At 48.0% G+C, this 25,145-nt stretch overlaps 1 protein-coding gene across 3 annotated transcripts in view; it reads left to right on the forward strand.

The window, feature by feature from the left end:
* LOXHD1 (lipoxygenase homology PLAT domains 1) overlaps window positions 1-25,145 on the forward strand; it is a gene marked incomplete at both ends in the record, with an annotated part of 135,828 nt that overhangs the window by 65,378 nt on the left and 45,305 nt on the right. For 2 of the 3 annotated variants that reach the window (XM_081150176.1, XM_081150177.1), the window contains 11 exons: window positions 1,022-1,098; window positions 1,952-2,148; window positions 4,528-4,720; window positions 8,453-8,613; window positions 10,833-11,295; window positions 11,765-11,919; window positions 13,275-13,408; window positions 17,525-17,694; window positions 18,447-18,551; window positions 22,197-22,325; window positions 23,465-23,629. In XM_081150176.1, coding sequence (XP_081006302.1) covers window positions 1,022-1,098; window positions 1,952-2,148; window positions 4,528-4,720; window positions 8,453-8,613; window positions 10,833-11,295; window positions 11,765-11,919; window positions 13,275-13,408; window positions 17,525-17,694; window positions 18,447-18,551; window positions 22,197-22,325; window positions 23,465-23,629 — 1,949 coding nt within the window. The remainder of the gene's footprint in view (window positions 1-1,021; window positions 1,099-1,951; window positions 2,149-4,527; window positions 4,721-8,452; window positions 8,614-10,832; window positions 11,296-11,764; window positions 11,920-13,274; window positions 13,409-17,524; window positions 17,695-18,446; window positions 18,552-22,196; window positions 22,326-23,464; window positions 23,630-25,145) is intronic. The other variant, XM_081150178.1, reaches the window with a different exon arrangement.

The raw sequence follows: 25,145 nt of genomic DNA on the forward strand, positions 1-25,145 counted from the left end.
CAAGATGCAAGTATCTTGGTTTCCTCATTGCCCTGGAGAGCAACAAGGGTGTTTCTTCCACTCATCACCCCATATCATAGACCATCTTGAGTACGGGGGCTGAGACAACTTGTGCTTGTATGATTGATTTCTCAGACTGGGTCTCTGAGCTCACTGGGAACGGTGCTTTTCAGGTGAATTCGTCCAGTGTCTTTGCTGGGGGATGACCAGCAGAGAGCTGGGTCCATGGCCCACTACAGCAGATTGATTAGTCAGCTATCCAACTGCAGCCCTGCAGGGTCCACGCCAGCTCCTCCGTGTTGGCAAATCTCACGCATCCTTGAGGATTCAGATCAAAGCCCCTTCACCACAACCCTTTCTCCTTTCTCTAAATTCCTGTTGCACCTACTCTGGTCTAACATCCATCCCCATCTTGGTCTTCAGTGCCCTGGTCAGTCTATCCTGTCTTCTTAGCCAGACCGTAGGCCCTCTAAGGGCTGGGCCGTGTCTCATTTATCTTAGTGTATCTCCTCTGTGTTCTCCCCACCCCAGGGCGCTTAGCTCAGTGCCCTCACAAGGTGGGCTTTTGGGGAAAAGGTGGTTGTTTTGATGATAACGATGTCCCAGGTGTTCGTGGTGTTTAGGACAAGCTTGTTTACCATGATGGCCAAGGTCCTACATCGAGTGATCCTTCTACCTCTCCGGGCTCATCTGCCAGCACCTACCCTTTACTCACTGCAGTCCATCCACACTGGCGTTTGGCCAACTTACCCCAGCCTACATTGTTCCTTCCAGAATACGCCTCCCCTGCCCCTAGTTAACTCCTTGTCACCCTTCCAATCTCAGCCAAACATCACCTCCTCAGGGCAGTCCTCCCTCCCCAGACTGGGTTGGGATCCTCTGTTCTGTGCTCTAGTGGAACAATTTTCCTTTGCTTGAATCCCAAGTGCTGGTCTCCCTGGCGACTCTGCACAAACTGTGTGATGGTTGGTTGTCTGCCTGCCCCTCTCAAAGAGCTAACAGCCCCTCATTTGCCCACCAGGTGGCTGGACAAAGATAAGGATGATGGGCAGTTGGTCCGAGAGCTGCTGCCCAGCGACAGCAATGCAACACTGAAGAGTAAGTTGTCCGGATGCCCGGTGATGGCTGGGCCCTGGGCGCGACAGGCACCCCCCTTGGCTGCACAGAAGCAAGCCCTAGAGAAAGTTCCTGCTCTTCACTTCGTCCCTGGAGAGGGTGGGGAGGAAGAGGCTCTGAGGGAGGGTCTGGAAATCTCCTGTCTCTCCGAGCTGTGCACACAGACTCTGTGGCCCTGGGGCTGGGGCCGTGAGAGCATTTGGCCCTCTGTTGATTAGATCAACAGGAGCAATAACGCTAAAGCTAACCGGCTTCTCCTTTCCCTAGAGGTTTTGTCCTTCCTTGTGCACAGATGATGCAAACCTCCCTGGGTAGCGTCAGGGCAGTGTCCCACTTAACAACGGGGGGCTTTAGGTCCACATTAGGACTTCACTCCTGGCTGGCTACTGGCCAGCTGTTGACATCTTGAGCCAAACGCATAAGCTTCTGAGGCTTCGAACCCTCACTTATAAAGCCGAGGTCAGAACACTTAGCAATAATACTGTGTATAAAATGCACTAAATACTGTTGGCAAAGGTCGACGCTCCCTTTTCCTCAGGTACCTCGTCCATTAGACAAGAATTGCGTCCAGTCCTTTGTCTCGTCCATGTTAGTACTGCATGCTTTCCCGCTCTGACACGCTCACACGTGGGGGGCAGGCCAAGCAGGTGTCAGAATCTGATGTCGCAGATGAGGGGACTCCACAGGGATGAAGGGAGCCCTGTCCCAAGTCACAGGGCTACTTAGAGAAAGCAAGAGTCCCCCCTGGTTGCAGACCACCTTCCTGCTCCACGCTGCTTCCCGACAGCCCTGCACTAACCCCCTCCCTTCCTGCCTCCTGCCTCGAACTGTTCAGACTACCGCTATCACATCAGCTTAAAGACGGGGGACCTTCCTGGGGCCAGCACCGACTCCACAGTCTACATCAAGCTCTATGGGGATAAATCTGACACCATCAAGCAAGACCTTCTTGTCTCTGACAACAACTTGAAGGACTATTTTGAACGTGGCCGAGTGGACGAGTTTACCCTTGAGACCTTGAACATTGGAACTGTAAGTCTTCCGAGGAGCACATGGCAGCATCTCACCTGTTCCCCTGCATATATCTACCTACATGTGGATACACACACATACACGCACAGACACACACAATCACACCACACTTGTACACACAGATGAACTTATTTTGAAGGGGGAAAAAAGCCCATGTGGGAGTTAATGAGGTATATTATTTTCCAGCTATGCCCTAGAGCAGCAGAAGATATGTGAACAGTGGTTAAGCTTCCCGAGTACTCACTCTTTGGGGATGGGATGCATGTATTTAGTGGCTGTAGACCCACCATTTCCTTTACCTCTGTAGCCAGGACCAGTGAACCTAGGTTCCAGACACTGGAGAAGGGGACACTGGTGTGCAGGGAAGGAAAGAGGAGGACTGAAGAAAGGAGCTGAACACACTTCCTAGTTGCAAGCCTGAGTGTGGGTCAGTGTCATTCCCAGGAAGCGTGTTTCTGTGTACACCCCCAGGCCACATCTGAGAGATTCTGCCTTGGGAGAGGGGACCCGGGAGTCTCTCTCTGTCAGGGCTCCGGGAGGCCCTGCTGCAAGGGGTCTGAGTGCTTCATCTGGAGAAGCATGGGCCTAACTCCCTGGACCTGAGGTTGGAAATATTTCTAGAAACATCTGAGCTGGGCTTCGTGCTGCCACCTGCCCCTCTCAGGGTGTGGCTTGTGGAAATTCAGATGGCAACAAGGTTCCCATCTACAGCTCCACCTCTCCTGCTCCCTCCCCTCTGGGCAACCTCACCCTATTTCAGGTGCTTCATCAGAATACTCGCTGGGAAATGACCTCAGGTCAGTTGTGTATACCTTGAAGGCAATGAGCTTCTATCAAAAATTTTAAAATCAAAATGTATTTACATTTTAAGCTGAGTTAATAATTGTAGAGTGAAATGCTATTCCCTATTCTTAGGATTTCTAGCAGCAGCTGGAAGATAAATTGGACATCCAAGGGAAGGGGGAGGGCATCTGGGCCCTTCCTTGTATTTCTGAACCTCCCCCACTCAACAAGCAGTGTGACCAAGAGGTTAAGAGTGTGGGCCTGGGTCTACAGCCCAAGGTTTCCATTTACCCACCATGCGTAAATTACACCCACATGCATATAGTAAGTGCTCAGTAAACACTAGCTGTTATTCACTAGTGCTCCACGTCAATAACTATTGCTCCAAGTCAGGTGCTAGGTGTGGAATTGAAAGACAGTCCCTGCCCTTATTGAGCTTCCTGTCATATCAGGTAGAAGACACTTATCTCTGTCTTTATTCTTTCAGCAGTCCCTCCCCAGGACTGTCACAGTCCCAGCACCACCGAAAGACAATGAGGCTCTCCATGTCCCTTGGCATGCACCCAAAAAGCTCTCAGGCTGTTTGTACACAGTTGGTTTCCTCCCAATGATTGCAGGGGACCTGGCTACATGCACTCAGTTATGACAGTGTTTCCACTACCAGCTGCAAAGAGGCACTGGGTACTCATAACAGTGAGATCAGGTCTGACATGGCCAATTTTCTAAATCTGGTGTTTTGGCACCAGACTCATAGCTAACATTACCTCTCCAAACCATCCCAGGGTGAATCTGGGGGGCTGGAAGGGATCTCAAAGGCTATCTGATAATTCCGTCTGACATTAGAATTGCCCAGTAAACAACATTTCAAAAAAATGTAAAAGCAATTTGAACACTGAAGAGCCAAGTACATATAAGGATGGTAACCTGATCATCTATGTGATCATCTATGTTGCCTGTGGGCAAAGCTGTTACAATGTAAAATAGCAAAGCAAGTGAAGAACTGAGTGTTATTGGAAAGAAGAAAATGTTCCTCCGGTCCAAGAGGGAGAGGAGGAATTGGACAGAGAATGACAGCACCCTGAGAGGCTGTCCACATATTCTGTCACCTATAGGATGGATGTGTCAAAGAAGAAATGCAGAAGCACATGCACCAGTGTATTGTTTAAAACAAAACTAAGCCACATCAGTAACATGGCTACCAGACACAGATGGCTAATATTTGGCATGTTTGCTTTCTTTTGAAGTCACCTCATTATTATTAAGTGCATATTAAGTACCTGCCTAACATTACTAAGTATATACCTGAGCTTTCAAAGTTCATGCCACACCTCTTCCCCCACTTGCTTCTCACACCTTTCCTGGGAGGTGAGCTGGACTAAAGAGGAAGGAAAGGAGACTTGGGCAGGAGAGGTGGTGCTCTAGCCCACCAGCTGGCTGATGGCAGACAGGACTCAGACCCAGCTTCTTCCCTCACCTGAGGAACTGGAGGTGGGGCTGAGTCACAGTTTGTGCAGGTGTTTGGGAAGGTAGGGATGGAGGCATGGAGGTTTCTGGGCACCGACTCCTTGCTCACCTGAAGCTTGGGTTTCCTTCCAGATCAACCGGCTGGTGATCGGGCACGACGGCGCGGGCAGGGGTGCCAGCTGGTTCCTGGGCAGTGTGCAGATCCGCGTGCCCCGCCAAGGCAAGCAGTACACCTTCCCTGCCAACCGCTGGCTGGACAAGAACCAGGCTGACGGGCGCCTGCAGGTGGAGCTCTATCCCAGTGAGGTCGTGGAGATCCAGAAATGTATGGAGGTGGCAGGGGTGGGGATATCAGCATTATTTCTCTGTGAGGTGGGGTAGGGTAGAGGAAGGACTATGTGGCAACTTGGGTCTTGTCTTCAAGGGGGAGTCCGAGGGGAGAAAATGGGGGCTTCCAGTTGCCACTGGTACCATTTTCTGGGAGGGAAGAGGGCTCATTGTACAGATGGGGAAACTGAGGACTCATAGGATGAAACATTCTGTTCTTGGCTAAAGGCAGCAAGTGACTTCATAAGAAATGTACATTCTCAACCCTGTGTACAAGAGGACATAGTCCATGTCTTCCCCTGGGAAGACTGGCTGAGGAGATTAAGCTGTTTATTTATTCAATAAATATATATCAATGTTTCTCTGAGCCAGCACTGCCCTGGGCTCTGTCGGGGCAGCCATGAGAAAAATAAAATCCTGTCCTCATGGATTTTACATTCCACCAGGGGAAACAAACAATAAATATACACAACAATGCCAAGTAAGAGCTATGATGAAGAAAATGAAGCAGGCTGAGGGGGTTAGCAATGGCATGGGGGGGGGGGCCTTGATGGACAGGGTGGTGACATCTGTGAATGAAGGTGAAGTTCAGGATGATCAGCCACTCATTGCACATAATGCAAGAGCCATAGATTATGGTAGGGCTCAGAGAAACAAGAGGTTTTCTAGAGGGTCAGGAAGACAGTGGAACCAAAACCAGGCACAAAGAAGGTCACTTTCCTCAGCTCTGCATCTCTACATCTACCCTGAAACAACTTGCCCAAGGCTCACTTCCATAGGAAGCTCCCCCGAGAAGGAGCCCCAATCCAAACTCACCTCCTCTTCCGGACCCTTTGTGTCTTTTGTGTGTGCATTTTCTGTCCCCAACTAACCTGTGGGTTCCTTGAGGGCTGTGTCACATCACATTTTGTAGTGGTACCTGCCAGTGTGAAGAATCAACTCCTTCCCTCTTTTTATGAATTAGAACTCGATTTCCAACAGAGTAATACAGGTACTAGTTAACAGCAAAAAGGTGAAAGAGCAGGAGTTCCCTTCCCCCTACCTCATCCCCCTTCTTCAGAGGTAACGACTTTTAAACTGCTTTAGCTTTTTCTTCTGAAATTTATCTCCACACTTTAAATAATCTGCTTGTCAATTTCCTGATTTTTCAGCCATAGATTAGCTACTGACTCCCTACTTTGGGAGAGGAGGATTTAGGTCTTTCAGCACGTATGCATGTACATGAGTGCACGTGTACGCCTACACACTTCCCCTCCTTCAACCTTCAGTAAAATTAAATCAATATTCAATTTTTACCTTATTATGACTATGCAAATATCATTCACTGCTGAGATAGCTTCTATACAATGATTGTATTTCATCTTTTGTACAACTTTCTGGGTTTTTTCCTGGAGTTGGTGATAGCCTCGTTTTTTCATTTGCGTAGTTTTCTATACACCCATCTGTATTTCTATATACCCATCTATATGCCCACCTATCTATGTAAGTGTGCTTGGTCTGCCATAACAAAATAACACAGTCTAGGTGGCTTAAACAACAGACATTTATTTTCTCAGTTCCGGAGGCTGGCAGTCCAAGATCAAGGTGTGAATAGTTTGGGTTTCTTGTGAGGCCTTTCTCTTGCTTTGCAGATGGCTGCCTTCTTACTATGTGTTCACATGGTCTTCCCTCTGTGCTTGGGCATGTCTGTGTCCTAGGTTCCTCCTCTTATAAAGTCACCCATCATGTTGGATTAGGCTTTAACCCTAATAGCCCATTTTAACTTAATCACCTCTTTAAAGGCCCTATCTCCAAATACAGTCCCATTCTGAGATACTAAAGATTAGGGTTTCAACATATGACTTTGGGGAGACACAGTTCTCCCATAACACCACCTTATCTCCATGGCTCTAACAAAACTAAAAACTTGTGCATATGTTCAAACCCAACAGGAATCCTGTTGATTTCCTCTCTACCTCTTTCCTCCCCAACCCCTGTCTTAAGACATTTCTTTAGGAGCCTCTGTCCTGCTCTCTAGGCTGCCACAAAGCTGTCCTTTGGGGAATTCCTTTTTGCCATCTTTTTGGAAATTCCTCTTTTTTGGTTTCCCACTTCCTGGGTTTCATGTCTTCCTCTTCTTTGGTTTATTTCCTCATGTCAGTAGAACACTTTCTCCTGAGAAAAGGTGCATGGGAGAGAAATGTTGAGACTTTGCTGGTCTGCAAATGTCTTTCATCTACTCTCATAGTTGATCAATAGTTTGACTTGCTACGGAATCCTGAGTTGAACTCATTTTTCCCTTAGAGTTTAGAAGAAAATTTTCTACCATCTCCTAGCTCCCTGTGTTGCAATTGAGAAGTCTGATGCCATCCTGTGATCCAACACTTTGGGGCTTTTTTCCTCTCTAAGAGCTTATAGGATCCTATTTCTATCTCTGGCATTCTAAAATTTCATGATGTCTTCACTGCCTTTTGTGATTTTAGTTTCATCCATTGCTCTTGGAACTCATGGGCTTTTTCAATTGAGACACATTTTTTAGTTTGGGGACTTATTTTGTATTATTTCTTTGATGATCACCAACTCTCTGTTCCCTTTGTTTTCATTAGAACTGAACTCTTAGTAAGATATTGGACTTCCTCTGATTTTCTAGCCTTTCTAAAATTTGTCATTTTGTTCTTGGGAACAGATTTCCTTTTTGTTCTTCAGAGCTGTTCTTGACTTTATCCTTGCTGTGGAATATTCTATTTCAGCGACCCCATATTAATTTCCAATAGCGGGTTCTTGTTCTCTGATTGCTCATTTTGATTTGTCCTAATTTTGTATCATCCTGGCTGCCTATTGTTCTGAGAACCAAGGGACAGAATGGGGTTGGGGGTTCTCTCCATTCAGAATGTCATCTTTTACCGTACCCCCTATTGTCCATGTGCTAGCCCACCCTCACTCCCAGCTGAGCCTGGTATTTCTAGTTCAACTTCTTCAAACTCACAGCTAGTCCTGTTGTTTTCAGCCCCAAATTTCACACATTGCTATGGTAATGGAAGATCATCTTGCTGAAAATAAAAATCTTCACTTGAAAAAGAATATCATGTTATTGTCTTACAGCACTGCTGAGAGGGCAAGTCTTGTAACAGTCACTTTGAAATTTTATGGCCTCATAGTTCTGGAAGGCATTTCCCTCTCCACTGGGAGGTGCCCTCTAGTGCTGTGTACCTATAACACATTTTCACCCTCTAACAACTTGGTAAAGCCATCCTGAAAAATATAGACAACTCTGTGTGTGTGGATGTACCTGTTGGTATCATCTGAAACGTATATATATTTAAATAATAATTATAATTCCAAACCCTTGCCCTGTACTGAAAAAAGAAACAAACAAACAGCCTTTGCTTCCTTCTGCCCCATGGTGTGTATCCAGGGGGAGGCACACAACCGAGAGTGCCAGCTGGTGTATTGACTACTCCGCATTTCTGGTTCTGGAGGACACATGTGGTGCGGTGGATGACTCAGTTTTAGAGTCTGATTGCTTGGGTTTGCCATTCCTGCCACCTACTCAGTTCCTCTATGCCTCTGTTTGTCCACCTGTAAAATGGGGATCATAGTACTTACGCGTGATATTGATGAGAGAATTAGATGAGATGATGTCTATGAAGCACCAGACACAAGTACTGGCTTGGGAAATAATTTTTGTTACTATCGTTGCTATTGTAATGATTACTAAATGTTCTATTTCTCTCCCCACATGCCCACCCAGTGGTCCACTATGAGGTTGAGGTTTGGACGGGAGATGTGGGCGGCGCCACCACCACTGCCCAAGTCTACATACAGATCTATGGCGAGAAAGGCAAGACAGAAGTGCTGTTCCTCTCCAGCCGCTCGAAAGTTTTTGAGCGGGCATCCAAGGACACGTTCCAGGTGTGTGGGGGGAAGGCCAACAGAGGGCCCGGTGAACACCTGAAATGGAAGGGATTGGACTAGATCAGTGGTTCTCTGGCTTCTTATTAGAATCACCTGGAGAGCTTTAAGAAAAAATTGCTCCATACCCCGATCAGCGAAGTGAGAAATTTCTGGGGATGCTTTGAAAAGCTCTACCAATGATACTAATGTGCTGCCAGTTCTGAGAAGCGATGGAGTAGATAAATCTACTTTAGCAAATTTTGGCACTAGGCCTCTGGTTCTACAGCTCTGTTGGCCTGAGGACAGGGCCATGCGTCCCAGGCAGGATACTAGGAGGCCATGGGGTCTCGTGGTGGTGCTTTGAGTGCCCCTGGGCCCCAACACTCCCCTTTGAGTAGAGGAGAAAGGAGATGAGGATATGGGCATATCGTTAACAGGAGAGGAAGATGCAAGGATGGTGCTCTTTGGGGGACACATGAATATTTGATACAGAATATGAGAGAGTGTGTGTGTGTGTGTGTGTGTGTGTGTGTGTGTGCGCGCGCACATGCATTTGTATAGGGAGCATGTTCAGGCTGGTGCTCTGTGTGTATTTGTGTGACACAAGCAGCTGGGCCCTCAGCAAAAAGTCCTAACCCAGTGCCCAGTAGAGAAGGTCTGGGCTGAGCTGGGCCAGCGTTGCCGGTGTACAGAACGCTAGTGCTGGATGGGGCCTCACTGAGTCAACCCCTCCATGCACTGCTGAGGAGGTGGAGGAGGCCCTCGCCTTGTACCTCTGTGAGCCTCAGATTCTTCCTGGTTCAAACCTGGCTTTATAATACCTGCCTGGAAGGATCGAAATAGTCAGCGTCAGGCAAAGTGTTTGGGAAACAGTAACCAGTCATGGAGATGTAACAGAGCGGCACATCTAGATGCTGACCGACTGGCTGGGTATGGTGGATGCTTTCACAGCTGGGCAGACAGATGGGGGAGAGGGGACAGGAGCAGGTCTCCCTGGGCAGGCTGACCACAGGGACACTGTGACCTGGAAAAAGCTGGAAAGGAGATCCAATGTGCTGGGAAGGGACTCAGTAGGTCAGGAGCCCATCCCCTAAGTAGCTGAGAAGAAGAAATTCCTCTTTCCCAGGGATCCTGGGCTCCACTTGGGCTGGTAATTTTCTCACAAAGGTGGTTTTGGCTGCATTGTGGCTTTATTAACAGAGAATCAGAAGATCTGAGTTTTCGTTTTGGTCTGGGCTCCAATTATGGGACACTGTGCAACTCATGGGACAGTCCCGGGCCTTGGTTTCCCTGGCATGTAATTGGGAGAACTGGTGAAACTGGACTTTGAGGAGTGTCAAACACTGAGAAGAGGGCAGGTCAGCAGGATGCTGACAGACTGATGAGACTGGCAGGGGCTCCCTGAGTTTTGCAGGAGCCAGACCTCACCTCATTGTGAGGCTTAGAATTGAGCGGCTGATGGAAGGCCTAGGACCTGGTCCCCTGAAGAAAAGCTAAACTCACCCACACTGCCCTTTGAGCCTGTGCTGGGCCCAGTGGGGGAGAGAAGCGAGAACAAACGGCCCCTGCTCTTAGGAATTCCCACTTGGGAGGACAGAGGGCAGCTCATGTGGATAAAAAGGATGTCCATTCAGGCCAGGCCAGACCAGGCCAGGAGCTCGGCTAAGCTCTGGGCTCCTTCCGAGCTCTCCTTGGCCTCTGGCAGCATGGGTGAGATTTTTGTCTTTCAAAAATAACATTTTTGTGTGTGTGTCTTACAAAAGTCATATATGATTTTTAGGTCACTGAAAAGCACCAACTGACAAGTATGTAAAAGTTAAGCTCAGGAGCCTGAGCGAATAGGTTTTAGTTAGAGGTTGGAATAAAGGCACTCTGGTGAGGGAACTGTACAAATAAAGATGTGGAAACAGGAATAATAGGAGAGAGTGAGATGTGCGTGATTAGTGTGATGTGTGAGTGTTTGGGGGGGTGGGGGGGGAGGGAGAGAAGCAGGGAGATCACCTCAACCACCACAGGGGTTTAGAAGGAAATAAATGTGGGAAGGGGGGGCTAGGCAAGAGGTCCTGGAAGGCGGGCGGAGAAAGCAGGCTGGGTGTGCCCGAGTGGGAGCCGTGGAAGCCTCCGAGCTTGGAGGCCCCGAGCCTCTCTCCCCGTGACCCCGCACACCAGCCGGGCCTGGCCGTGCGGGGCGCGCGGGGAGGACGCCGGGCCACCGCAGTCACCCCCTCTGTGCGCAGCTGGAGGCGGCCGACGTCGGGGAGGTGTTCAAGGTGCGGCTGGGGCACACGGGCGAGGGCTTCTCGCCCGGCTGGTTCGTGGACATGCTGTGGCTGCGGCACCTGATGGTGCGGGAGGAGGAGCTCACGCCCGAGGAGGAGGCCCGCAGGCAGAAGGAGAAAGACAAGCTGCGGCAGCTGCTCCGGAAGGAGCGCCTGAAGGCCAAGCTGCAGAGGAAGAAGAAGAAGAAGAAGGGCAGCGACGAGGAGGGTGAGAGCGAGGAGGAGTCCTCGTCGGAGGAGTCCTCGTCGGAAGAGGAGGAGGAGGAGGAGAGCGAGGAGGAGGAGGAGGAGGAGCTGGAGCCGGGCATGGAGGAGGTGATTGAGGAGTACAAGTTCGCTCCCAACCGCTGGCTGGCGCGGGGCAAGGAGGACAGTGAAATTGTCGTGGAGCTGGCGCCCTCCGGCCGGTCGGGTCCTGAGCGTAAGCCTGAGCGGGGGTCAGGCAGCCCCCCCAAGGACCCCGGGGACCGGGCGCCACCTAGCTGTCCTCTCACAGGGAAGCCCCAGGGGCGGGCTCCCATCGTGGGTCCCAAATAGCTCTCCCGACACGGGTCTTAAACGCCACCATGGACAGGTCCCCGTCGGGGGTGAGCATTGCTCTTGTCCCAGGGCTCTCGGGAGGAGCCCTGATATAACTCAGCGATAGGGACATGCGGTAGGAGGGCTGATGAGGGTGAATTTCCCCAAGACTCATGACCTCTTGGGCTTTACCGCAAAAAAGAAAAAGTCTTGGGTAGAGAGGAGGGGCAAATTCGGTTCCAGGTCAGTGTAGATGGGGGGTATCTGTAGATACTTCCAGCTTCCACCACCCACCTGGGTCCCGGAGACTGAGTCTCAGGTGCACTCAGAGGCCTGGGTGTCCTCAATGTTTCATCTTTCTCTGTCTCCAGCCAACACCTACCAGGTGCAGGTTATCACGGGGAATATACCCAAGGCTGGCACCAGTGCCAACGTCTTCCTGACCATCTATGGCGAGGAGTACGGGGACACAGGCGAGCGTCCCCTGAGGATTTCAGACAAGTCCAGCAAGTTTCAGCCGGGGCAGGTAGGGTATGGACTTTCTGGCCCTTGGGTAAGTGATTGGGACTCAGAGAGAGGGAGCCCTCTGGTGGTTCCCACAATGACTGCTGTGTCCAGCAGTGAGCTTCGTCCAACCCAACCAGCTGTGGAAGTACCAACACTTTTGGTGGAGAGCATAAGAAAGGTACAGGTGGGGGTCCAGCTCCACGAAGCCCACAGGGACTCCCTCACTGGAGGTAGTTTGGGCAGCAGACACTCAGGTGCTGAGTAGGTGGAGCAGGGGTTCAGGAAGGAAGTGTGACCATAAGATGGTGCTTTGGTGGAAGGAGAGATGTAAATGGATGGCCTTGGTGGATGAGTATGGTGTAGATGTCCAAAGATGGCAGTGAGAGGTGTTCTCCGAAGACAGGACCTCAGGACAAAGATGTGAGAGTAGAAATGTGGAAGGCCAGTGTAGGACAGTGAGTCTTTGCTACTGGCTGCGGTTAATGCTGAGCCATGGTGGGTGCTGCCTCTAGGAAGCTTGATGGAACCAACCTAAGGGGTGTGGGGAATGAGGGCCTTGAAAAACTGGCTGAGGAACCTGACTGTATCCTGAGGCAATGAAGCCACAAAAGCTTTTGAGCACTGAAAGAAATGCACCCACTCCCTCTTCCTAGTGTAGTGGGAAAAGCATGAAAAATAAAGCTGTCATCTTTATCCTTAGAAATTGCACAATATCCTCTGGACAGAAGACTATACCTCATCTCACCTTTTCCATTCCTGCCCTCATCCTAAAGCCAGGTTCCTTCATCAACACAGAGGAAGAAAGAACTAAACCAAATTCCTTAAAATACTTCTGGCCTTATTACTAATTTATTTCAGAGACCCCTGGTTCTTCTTTCAACTCCCTTCCCATGACTTGAAGATCATGGTTTATTTCTGTTTCAGTACTTTCCTTGAAAAAGTATAGCTACTATGATCTGGGGTCAAAGAGTTTAAAAAGTTATAGCTAAGAAGATCTCATTCACTTATAGGGTCCTAGTGCCATCTGTTTCCTGTTTCCTCCAGTGCATATACATCCACTCGCACACATTCTGTCTTCCCACCTCAATAGCGAGCAAACCCAGTACTTCTGTTTCTGTAAGTCTCTTTGGACTTACACTTTAGCTCATAGTAGGTACTTGATTAAAATCTGTGGTCGAAGGGGTTTATGCACACATGTGCACACACAGCACGCACCCATGCAACAGCCCCCCCTCACACACATATCTCACAACATAAATCTGGGCGCCTCTTGCTGGTTTGGGTCTTACAGCAGCCTTAGGTCCTGGGAGGGTGAAGCTCGTGGCCAGGTGGGGAGGGTGCCACCCCTCTGAGTGCTACCTTGGCCCTTCCCAGACAGACACCTTCACTGTCTATGCCATTGACCTGGGGCCCCTGACCAAGATTCGGATTCGCCATGACAATGCGGGCAATAAAGCAGGATGGTTCCTGGACAGAGTGGACATCACCGACATGAACAACGAGATCACGTGAGTGGGGCTGGAGGGAAGGAGGGTAGGCCATGCCTGACACTAAGATAGTCTTGGAATGAGGGTTGAGGGTGGGGTGGCTGTGGTGTCTGAGGGTGGGGTGGGGAGGGCTGTGATGCCTGAGGGTGGATGTAGCAGGGGGCGTTGTAATGTGGGTTTGGCCCAATAACTAGCTAGGTGGGCATTGCCTCCCTCCCTTCCCTCTCATTGGGCAGCCCCCTGGAGCTCCTTGCCTTCTCAGGTAACAGTCTGGTAGAATGTCCAATCTGGTTCTCGAGGTCCATCAACTCAGAAGGTTAGGTTTTCCTTCCCTGCTAGACCTTCACTGGCCCATTCTCCATGCCCAGACTTAGTCACCCATACGTCCCTCCATGTATAAAGTGACTTCCAGAGCATTGTTCTAATATTTTAGACCAGGGACAAGCAAACTTTTTCTGTAAAGGCCAGATAGTAAATATTTTAGGCTTGAGGGCCACTTGGTCTCTGTCACAACTACTCTACCTGACCTTTGCAAAAGGAAAGCACCTGTAGATGACACCTAAGTGAGTGACTGTAGTTGTTCAAGTAAAACGCTATGGACACCAAAACTTGAATTTCATGTAATTTTCACATGTCACAAAATATTATTGTTCTTTAGATTTTTTCCCAACCATTTAATAATGTAAAATCCATGCTTAGTGTGTGGGATGCACATAAGCAGGTGGTGGGCAGCTTTAGCCCACAGGCCACAGTTTGCTGGCTCCTGCTCAGGAGTTACAGCACCTACCGGGAGCTAGGTTGGGATGGGGGTACTGTTCTCCCAACAAGTAAAGGAATCACCACCAAAGGAAGTGAAACTGCAGCCCCAGAATCAAATTGTGTCAGAACCAGGACCAGGACTCCAGCCCATCAATGATGAATCTGCTATACAGTATTTCTACCAATAGGTCACATTGCCTCTTGGTCAAAAGGAGCCAAGGGGCAATAGACATGAAAGAAGGCTCTGAGATGTGGTAGGGGGTGGGATGGGGAAGCAGAAGGGAAAGCAAAAAAGATCCTAAGTGGGTTGTGGTGCTGCCCAGGGCCTGCCAGTGCCTGGAAGGTAGTGGGCACCCAATAAATACATATTTGTTTAATTAAACAACTTCTTGGCCTTTAGCCTGTTGGAGCATGCCCTCTTCCTGGGCTCTCCTCTATGCAGGGCAGGGAGTGATGAAGCTCAGCCCATCTCCCACCTCCATCCTGCCCCAATAGCCCAAGATTGCTCCAGATGGGGACACTGAGGCACAGCTCACACATGGCCTGATGTCATGGATTTCCATGAGGTCATCGTGATGGTGCCAAAGAGCCATAAGACAACCCCAGAGCTGGGATCCAGGGTCCTGGCCTGGGGTAGATCCTCTGCCAGGAACTTGCCAGGTCAGCCTGGACAAGTTGCTCCATCCTCATGGACTTTCATTTGCTCTTCTGATAAATGGGCTTAATGATGCCAGCCCAGCTTACTTCCCAAGATGTTCTGAAAATCTAAGGCATTTAAGCCGAAAAGGATAAAGTGTTGCCAAAAACGTAAGGACAGGGACAAGCTGTGAACACCGCTGCTTCCCCTTGCAGCTCTGTTAGGGTCAGTTAAGTCTGCTCCATTGATTTAGCATTTCTGGGCCAGCCCAACAATTTTTAAGTTATTGCAGTTTTATAATCTATTTTTAATACCTGTCATTACCTGGCTTCTTTTTATTATTCTTTAAAAATATTAGCTATTCTTACCTTTTCAAATCAAGACATTAAGTGATTTTAAAAAAAACTCCTATTGGAATTTTTATTGTTATGCCATTAAATGTATGTATGGAGAACTGCATATTTAGAATATTAAGTGCTACCCCCAAGGTACACGTTTCCATTTACCCAAGAATTCCTTTAGGTATCTCAGTAATGCTTTATAGTAGTCTACACACAGCCGCTACACATTCCTGTTAAGTTTACAACCAAGTATTTTATATTTTTATCACTCTTGTGAATGGAACCTCCTCATTACTCATCTCTCCTTCTCTCCATCCTTTCTTTTTCCTTCCTTCCTCCACTCCTTTCTCCCCTCACCTCCTCCTCTTCCTCGCCTCCCTTTCTTGCTGGTGTTGTGGGTTTACATGTCTTTGTTTCCTTAGTATTGAAGCAACAGTAGGGGCTCTGTGATGAGCCGGCTCCAACCATTTGCAAGCCAAGGGGGACCCCAAGCAAAGCCTGCTCTGGGAGACAGACAAAATTATGGAAGTCCAGGGCCACAAAATCGGAGTAGCCAATCTCCTCTTTCTATTTTGGAGGGGTGCCATCTTCCCTGACAGTGACTCAGGCCTCCCATGACCTTGATTAGCTGATGATAAGGGTAAGTGAACATTACTTCATACCACTGCTGCCCTGGACCCAGTCACCTCCCTCCATGCAAACTGGATGGCCTTGACCTTCTCTGCCTCTTCAGAAGAGCATGAGTCAGATCCCCATCTCCCACCGTTACACCCCCTGGTCAAAGCCTCGTGATGGTCCCTCTGCTTCACCCAGGCCCTCCCGTTATCTACAGCAGTTTAGCCCTCAGGGTCATGTCCCTTCTCCTCTCAACTACCTGCTGAGGCTCCCATTTCCCTCAGGGAAAGACCAGAGCACTTCCGGTGGCTGCCTCACGTCCCCTTCTTATCTCTCAGTCCTGGGCCCCTCTCGCTCACTCCTCACTGTGCCTTGAACCCAACAGACATGGTCCTACCTCAGTGCCTTTTCATGTGCTAACCCCTCTCTCTGGCACTCTTTCCCCCAATGGCTCACTCTCATACTTCCCTAGGTAGGTCTCTGTTCAGGTGTCACCTGCTCAGTGAGCACCCCCACCCTGGACCTTTTATTCCTCCTCTCTGTTTTTCTCCATATCTCTTATCATTTAACCTACAATAAACTGCTATATTTGGTTACTGCTCCTCTCCTCTCCCCACAATAGAATAGAAGGTCTGTGCATAAGGTAATAACTCCATCTGTGAGTTTATTGCTGTATTCTCCCCAGTACTTAGAATCTTCTGAGTGCTTGGCACACGATAGGCATACCACAAATACTTATTAAATCAACTTATGAATAAAAGTTATACGTGATGTATTGAGTCACTCATTAATTCAACAAATATGCCATGCTAAGTGCGGGGGTGAGGCACAGGCTCAGACTCCCTCTCTGGAAAGCTGTGTCGATGCAGGAGGCAGATGCATTAGGGTGAATTCCCTTCTCTCCTACTCTTGACGTGTGTAGCTTTGGGGAAGTCACTCTGAACCCCAGTTTTTTAGATAAGCAATGATTAATATTTTACTACAAGTATGTCCCAGTGTTATGTAAGACATACTTATACTAAAACATTATTCATTGCTTATCTAAAATTCAAATTTCACTGGGAGCCCTGTGATTTTATTGGTTAAATCTGGCAACTCTTTAACACAGAAGGTAAAGAAACTTGTTCAAAGTCACATGACTCTAAGTGGCAGAGCCAGGATTCGAGCCCAGTCTGGCTCCAGAGGCGAGTGAGTCCTTAATTACCCCACTCTGCTGCCTCTCTCAGGCCTGGTCTGCCTTCTCTTCCACCCGGGCACCTCCACTGCCCTAGGCCTGGCCTCTACATAAGAAATCTTACTTGGACCTCCCTTCCTCACATGCCCCAGCCCTCTAGGGTGCCAGTTCCTTAGCCACATTCTTCGTACCTTCCAAAAGCAAAATTGGGTTGTTGCATTCAAATTCAACACTTCTGAGCACCTTCTATGTGCAACCCTCTCTGCTAAAGTAGTTCTGGCTAGCACGTTAGCTCCAGAAGGGGTTGGAACAGCCCCCTCTTCTTCTAGACACCTCCAATGTGACCCTGCTTGCGGGTCTGCTATGCTCCAGGCTCTGTTACACAGCCATTTTCAGTGGGCTGACTGGAGACGCGTCCCCATGTTTATTCTCTGCTAGAGGCAAGTGACATTACTGGGGTGACTACCAGGCTAGGTAGGATGGGGGGCTACGCCGTGGAGGGCAGACAGGGGAGCATTTGCCCTCCCGAGGGCCTCATTTCTCAGCCGTGACTACTCCTTCGGGGGACCTTTCCTCGGAGATGTTCCCAACCTCTCCTCATTCCCCCGCAGGTACTACTTTCCCTGCCAGCGCTGGCTGGCAGTGGAGGAAGATGATGGCCAGCTGTCCAGGGAGCTGTTGTCAGTGGATGAGTCCTACGTGCTGCCACCGAGCGAGGAGGATGAGGAGGGGGGCGGTGGTGAAAACAGCCCCCTCGACAGCATGGGCCTGGAGCAGAAAGGTTTCCTCAACTTGGGCTGATTTCTTCCCCCCAACACCCCTCCCCCTCTGCCTCTCCCCCATCCTAGGCCTCCCTCCCCTGTGAGCTCTGGGCACTTCTTCCTCTGGCATTCTACCTATACCGGCCTCTCACTCCCCCGTGGCAAGAAGGGGGGGGGTGAGCATATTCCCACATATCTAGCACAAGGCTGGGTATATACAATGCAAGGCATGGGGTGGGGTGGGGTGAGATGGGATGGGATGGGATAGGATAGGATAGGATAGGATAGGATAGGATAGGATAGGATAGGATAGGATAGTTGTAGCTGGTCCTGACATGACCTTGTATTCTCCCTTCCACGCATATTAGAGGATCTCAATACATTTTTGTCAAGACAAAGAATGAACTTTCAAGAGTTCTATGATGCTTGTGCTCCCTTCCTTGAAATTCAAATCCCTAAAAGTCTTTCAAACCTTGAGGAATCAGGCTAGGGCTCCTGGAGGATGAGCCTCTGACCCTCACAGTCACCCCAAGTCTCTCTTACAACTCTATTGGTTGAGGGCTTCCTGTGTGACTTGGAGGTGGGGGAGACCTCATCTCTACCTTCAGGAAGCTTCCAGACTAAAGGCAACTGCAGAGCAACACATCCTGCAAGTAAAGCGATTCATAAGAATGGTGAACATGAACATAGAAACAAACTCAGTATGTTTCTCTCTCCTTCCTTCATGGGAGGAGCAATCTGCCACTCACTTCTCCACACTTCTCTCCTGCAGACAAATCTACCACATTCCAAGTGACCATAAAGACCGGGGACAAGAAGAACGCGGGCACAGATGCCAATGTCTTCATCACGCTCTTTGGCACAAACGACGACACTGGTGAGAAAACAGTGCAGGTCTGAGGTTCACCCACATTGTCCCCAGGGAGACTGGAAGACTTGGCCAAAGGTTCCAAGGAAATCCTGGCCTTGTGTCTCTGTCTCTCTTAAAAAAGATCACCTTACCCTTTATTGTTTTATTGTAGTTTATCATGGGAAGTACACTTAACATGAGATCTATCCTCTTAGTGTGTACAATACATTATTGTTGGCAATAGGTATGTGTTGTACGGCAGATCTCCAGAGCTCATTAAACTGAAACTTTATGCTTGTTGATTAATAATTCCCCATCCCCCCTATCCCCAGCTCCTGGTAACCACCATTCTAGTCCTTGATTTTATGAATTTGACCATTTAGGATACCTCCTGTAAGTGGAATTAATGTTGTATTTGTCTTTCTGTGCCTGACATATTTCACTTAACATAATGTCCTTAAAGATGTTGCATACTGCAGCATGTCCTTGTTAAGGGCTGACTAGTATTCCATTGTATGTATATACCATATTTTCTTTTTTTTTTTTTTTTAAATATATCTTTATTGATTTCAGAGAGAGGAAAGCAGAGGGAGAGAGAGAGATAGAAACATCAATGATGAGAGAGTCACTGATCGGCCGCCTCCTGCACGCCCCTGACTGGGGATCGAGCCCGCAACCCGGGCATGTGCCCTGACCGGGAATCGAACCCCGATCACCTGGATCCTAGGTTGATGCTCAACCGCCGAGCCACACCCAGCCAGGCTATACCACATTTTCTTTATCTATTCATCTGTCAATGGACATTTAGGTTTTTTCCCACATCTTAGCTATTGTGAACAGGGCTGCAATGAACACAGGAGTGCTAATATCTTTTTAAGATCCTGATTTCAATTCTTTTGGATCTATACCCAGAAGAGGGATTACTGAATCATACGGTAGTTCTATTTTTAATTTTTAAAAGAACTTTTATACTATTTCCCATAGCAACTGTAGCATTTCACATTTGTCCACATTCCCACCAACACTTGTCTTTTGTTTTTTTTGATAGCAGCCATCCTGACAGGGTGAGGTGATATCTCATTGTGGTTTTGATTTGAATCCCCCTAATGATTGGTGACAGTGAGCACTTTTTCATTTACTGTTGGCCATTTGTATGTCTTCTTTGGAGAAATGTCTATTTAAGTCCTTAGCCCATTTTATAAGTTGGGTTATTAGTTTTTTGTTATTGAGTTGTAGGAGTATCTTATATATTTTGGAGATTAGCCCCTTATCTGATACATGGTTTGCAAATATTTTCTCCCATCCTGTAGGTTGCCTTTTCACCCTGTTGAGTGTTTCTTTTGCTGTGCAGAAACGTCTTAGTTTGATGTAGTCCCCCTTGTTAAATTAGTTTATGTTGTCTGTGCTTTTCGTGTCATATCCATGAAATCATTGCTAGGCTGATGTCATGAAGCTTTTGCCCTATGTTTTTTCTTAGTTTTACAGTTAGCTTCAGGGGTTATGTTTAAATCTTTAATCCACTTTGAATCAATTTTTGTGTATGGTGTAAAATAAGTGTCCAAATAAATTCTTTTACCTGTGAATATTCAGTTTTCCCAGAGGATACTGTCCTTCTCCCGTTGTGTATTCTTGCAGGCCTCTGACTCATGACAGATAGCGCACAACTAGCCTCATCAGAGAAAGGCAGTTCCTTTTTCCTTAAAAATCTCTGCGTGAGGTGGCTTGTCCACTTGGGTGGTGAGTGTTGCTTTCTTTGGAAAAGTGTGGCTTTCTTCCTAAACCTTACTAAGGCAGTCCTACTGCACCTCAGGGCAGAGAGCCCCCTGCCCTTTCTCCTGTCCTTCTTGCTGCCTCTCCAGCCCTAGATGTATGTGGAAGCCATGTGAATCATCTTCCAGGTAATGTCCTCACCCCAGGTAATGGTGACTGATCCTATGCTCAGTCTTTTTCCAGGTCTTTCTTAATGTTTTTACCATTTCCTGTGTCCTTCCTAGAGACATCACTCTATTTGCTTTTTAAAAGCATAACAAAGGGGTTTCCCAATCCAAACAGTGAGGGGTCTCTTCTCTGTGTCTTCTGCCAACTTTCTCTTTCTGTTCTAATGGTAGCGGTAACCCTAAATCTAACTCCACTCCAATAAGGAAAATGCTGGCTCTTTCCAACATCACAGCCAGTGGGGTCCATGCTACTCTTAATATGAGATGCTCAGGGAATTTAGAGTCATTCGATAGCCTCTGCCTAGGTACTCAGAGAAGGTGGCATTTAGTGCTGGGGTCAGCCATACACTTGGGCTACCTGTCCAGCCATTCTGTATGAGTTCAGAGTCAGTACCTCAAGTAATCATTATATTTTCTCAAAACCTTGTGGGTCCAGAGCCTTGTGCCAAACACCACTGAATAATGAATTCAGGGACCTATCCATGATCTTGGGGTGCTCATATTCTAATACAATGGTGTGGTGGTAGAGCATGGACTCAAGCTTGACTGATTGGCTTAAATGTCTGCCGTACCACTTACTATCTGTGTGACCTTGGGAAAGTTGCTTAACCTCTCTGTCCCCTAGACCTCCATTTGTAAAATGGAGATTAAATTAGTATGTGTCTTGTAGAGTTGTGGATTTAATGAAATTTAACATGCAAAATATTTGATACACAATGACACTCATAAACATTCATTATTCTTATTTAATAGATTAGGTAACGTACAATAAATGAATTAGGTCATAACTTACAAATGTATGTCATTGTGATAGTTACTGAACCATAGGCCATGGAATTGAGGCTCTCTAATAACTACTTTTATTTACCAAGGGATTTCTATGTGTTAGGAGCATTCTTGAGCACTCAGCAGTCTTCATCTTATTTAATCCTCACAATAGTTCCGTGGGAAGGCATCAAGACCACCCCTTTTGACATTTGAGGAGATCAAGTCTCAGAGAGTTAAGTAGTTTGCCCAAGGCCACCCAGATGTTAAATGGCAAAGCCAGGCATTGAACCAAGGTCTGGCTCATTTCTATGCTCTGTCTGTAATGAGTCTGTGAGTATCAGAAGACTTTCTACCTGGGGTGGGCTCAGAGCTGGGCTCGGGGGTAAGGGAGCTTGAAGACAATGTAGTGCATGTTGAGGCACGAAGGGATGGCAATGACATTGGGACTACTTCAAATTTCAAATTGATGCCACGGCAAGGTCCCAGGACAGGTTGCATATGTGAGATGGCTGGTGGGGGGGGGGATTGGAAGCCATCCCTTCCACATACCCCATCCTTCAGGGGACCCCCTGTTTCCCAGGGAGCGGGGGGAGGGGGATTTGTCACTGGCTCCTCCCCATGTGTAGAAATGTGAGGGGTATGGAAGGTGAGCAGACATGAACTTAGGGCCCCACCACTTTCTCCTGTATGATCTTGGATAAGGCACTTGGCCTCTTGGTGTGTCTCCTTTTCTTTAGATACAAACTGGAAGTAAAAATACATACGTCAGAGGGTTATTGCGAAGTTCAATAAAAAGATACACACCAAAATAAAATATGCCAAAGGTACCCAATGGATGGTAATTGCAGTCTAAAATTGATGAAAATTCAAAATTTGGTCATTATGAGGAAAGACTAAAAGGGATGAACAGACTGGGTTTGAAAGGTCTCAGCGCCAGCCAGTCATGTTGACGTCACTTGGTCGGCAGGAATGACCCTCCTGAAATCCTCCAAGACCAACAGCGACAAGTTTGAGAGGGACAGCATTGACATCTTCACAGTGGAGACGCTGGACCTGGGAGATCTATGGAAAGTCAGGATTGGCCATGACAACACAGGTCTGACTCCCTCCCCTCTGTTCCCCGCTAAGAACACAAGGACTACAGACAGGTCCCAATGGGTGTCCGGGAAAGAAGCTGGGGGAAATTTGGATGTCATCTGTCTTTCATAATGACACAACTTCTTAAATCCCCTCAGCCCAGTGGAGCCCTGGCTGCATACAGAGATTCTGATCTAATTGGTCTCGGGTGGGGCCTGGACACTGGTAATTTAAAAAACTTTTCTTAAATCCCTACTCCCAGTAATTTTAATGAACAGTCAGATCTGAGAATCCCTAATCTAGCCCAGTGGTTCTCAAATCTGAGTGTGTATCAGAACCATCTAGGGGACTTATTAAAACACAGATTTCTAGGTCCCATCGCCAGAGTCTTTGATTCAGTAAGTGTGAGTGGCACCCAAGAGTTTATATTGCTCACAAGTGAGGCTGAGGCTGCTGGTCTGGGGACCCCACTTTGAGAACCACTGATCTAGCTAATCCTTTCTAGAACCCACGGACACTATTGCCAAAGGATGTGCCCAAGTTTGTTTTCTCTGGGTAAAATTGGACTCATTCACTTGGTCTCTAAACCATGCCTTCTAAGCCTGTGAAAGGAGGCCCTCCTCCTTGCACCTGGAACTGAGGGACAGGGTGCTCTGCCTGGCTTCTGTTGCCTTTTTTAAGCCTGAGTTCTCCTTTACCTAGGAAAACATTGGTCCTTCACTGATTTCCCCTCTGCTTATGAATCACAGACTGAAGCCAGGGGGCTGGGAGTATCATCCCTGCCCTGGGGTGAAATTAGGGTCTTTGTTAACAGTCTCTCTTTGGCATCTCGGGGCTTCCTGTTTGGAGCGCCTTTCACTCTGGACAGTGTCCTCGCTTTCCTCCCCTCAGACTCTGCCCTCCTGCCATCTCTTCTCCACGCTCCTTTGCTCTTGCTAATTTCACTGACAGCAGCCTGCAGTGCAATCCAGCATTAGCTGGGTGCATGTTTCTACAGGAATCATTTTAACAACGCTGTGAGCAAAAGGGATGGCATGTTCATGGTGGAGCTGTAGGCATTGGCTGTTGAGTAGAGAAGGGCGCTTGGAGTCCCTGACGTTACCCATAGGAAGCCACCCTGTAGAAGTCCTTGATGGGTTGTGTCTCCTCTCTCTCCAGGCAAGGCTCCAGGCTGGTTTGTAGAGTGGGTAGAGGTGGATGCCCCATGTCTTGGAAAGTGCATGACGTTCCCCTGTGGCCGCTGGCTAGCCAAGAATGAAGAAGATGGGGCCATTGTCAGGGACCTCTTCCATGAGGAGCTTCAGACGAGGCTGTACACGCCATGTAAGAATCGTACACGGCAAGGCTGACCCTGTTTCCAGATCCTATCACCCGCCACTGCAACTCAGTTCCAATCCCTCCGCCAGTGTCCACTCTGAGCCAGGCCACCTTGGAGACCTGAGTCTCCCCAGGAAAGAAAATGTGGGACTTAATCTAAAGTCTACCAAAAAGTAGCTGGTGACAGCAAGCAGAGAGCCTGGGGCTCAGTTTCCCTGCCTGCAAAACAGAGATATTAAAGCAGCATGGTTGTAAGACCCCAAAAGGAAGGAAGATAGAGGTCTAACTGTGAGGAATCATTATCAGCCCCATCACCTGTCCCCATTTCAGCCATTACATGCTAGAGAAATCACCACTATAGATTTTATCCTGATTGGGGACAATTTAAAAAGAAGGCAAATTTAATTCATTTACCAGCTAAGGCAAAAGAGGAAGGGGAATAATTGGGTGAAGTTTTGGCACTTTCCCTCCTCTATCATCATCAGAAAGAATGCATTAAGTGTTTCTATACATACAGGTAAATACTAGATGCTGGAACTCAGCTGAAGTCAACCAAACTATACAAACCTGTCTGGATATGCTAAAAGCTAAACTAAACTCAGGGAGTACAATTTTTTTAAACAAAATAATCAGAGATATAAAAATATTTTCTCCAAGCAACTCATACTTAGTATAAATCAGTGATCAACTGGATTTTTAAATTTTTATTTTTTTGCCTACAGCAATTAAACTGGCAATGGCCAGATCGTCAAAATACTTTCTGGTAAAAGCCTAAAATAAAGAGACATTTTCTTCTAGTGAAGTCTTTGCATATACAAGGCAAATTATAGACCCAGCCTCTGCCCCTGGGATTGGCCTGCTGTCTAGGATGTGCTCTCAGGCTTGAGAGGTGCACACAGAGCTGGCGGTGGGATTGGGTGGGAACCTTCAGGATAAAAGTGCTTGTTTCTCCCTCCATTCCCTAGGACAGATCTTGCTCTTTACAGGAAAAAAAAAAAAAAGAATTTGTATGGTTTGACTTGTAATATATTCAGTTTCAGCCTAATATTAAAATTAATCCATCTACTCTTTGTCTTACACTCACATTTGTCAAAAAGGAAAAAAGGGAGCGGGCAGGAAAGACCTGACTTTTCGACTGATGAGCTATAGAGGCACCTTCAAAGTGCAGCTCTCCCCAGGCGGGAGCACAGAGAGCAGGGGTCTGCTCCTCAGAACCTACCTCCCTGATAGGAAAATGTCCTGGGGGCCCAAAGCCAGGGAGCTCCAGGGGCTCGGGGGCTGCAGTTCAGGAATGGTGGGAACAGGGCCCAGCCATCATCATTGGGGACCTAGAAGGAATCAAGGCAGTGCATCAAGGCTGCCCGATACACGTGAAACCACACAGTAGAGACATATAAATAAGGAGGGGGCTGCTGTAATGTCTGAACTTACAGGCTTCATGGGGGAGGTGGGACAGAGCATGGAGGCCTGAATGTCAGCATCATGTCATGTCAGGGCTGGGAGGAACCTTCGTCCTCAACCT

Source organism: Miniopterus schreibersii (genome assembly GCF_964146895.1).
Source record: "Miniopterus schreibersii genome assembly, chromosome: 10".
Taxonomy (NCBI): Eukaryota; Metazoa; Chordata; class Mammalia; order Chiroptera; family Miniopteridae; genus Miniopterus; species Miniopterus schreibersii.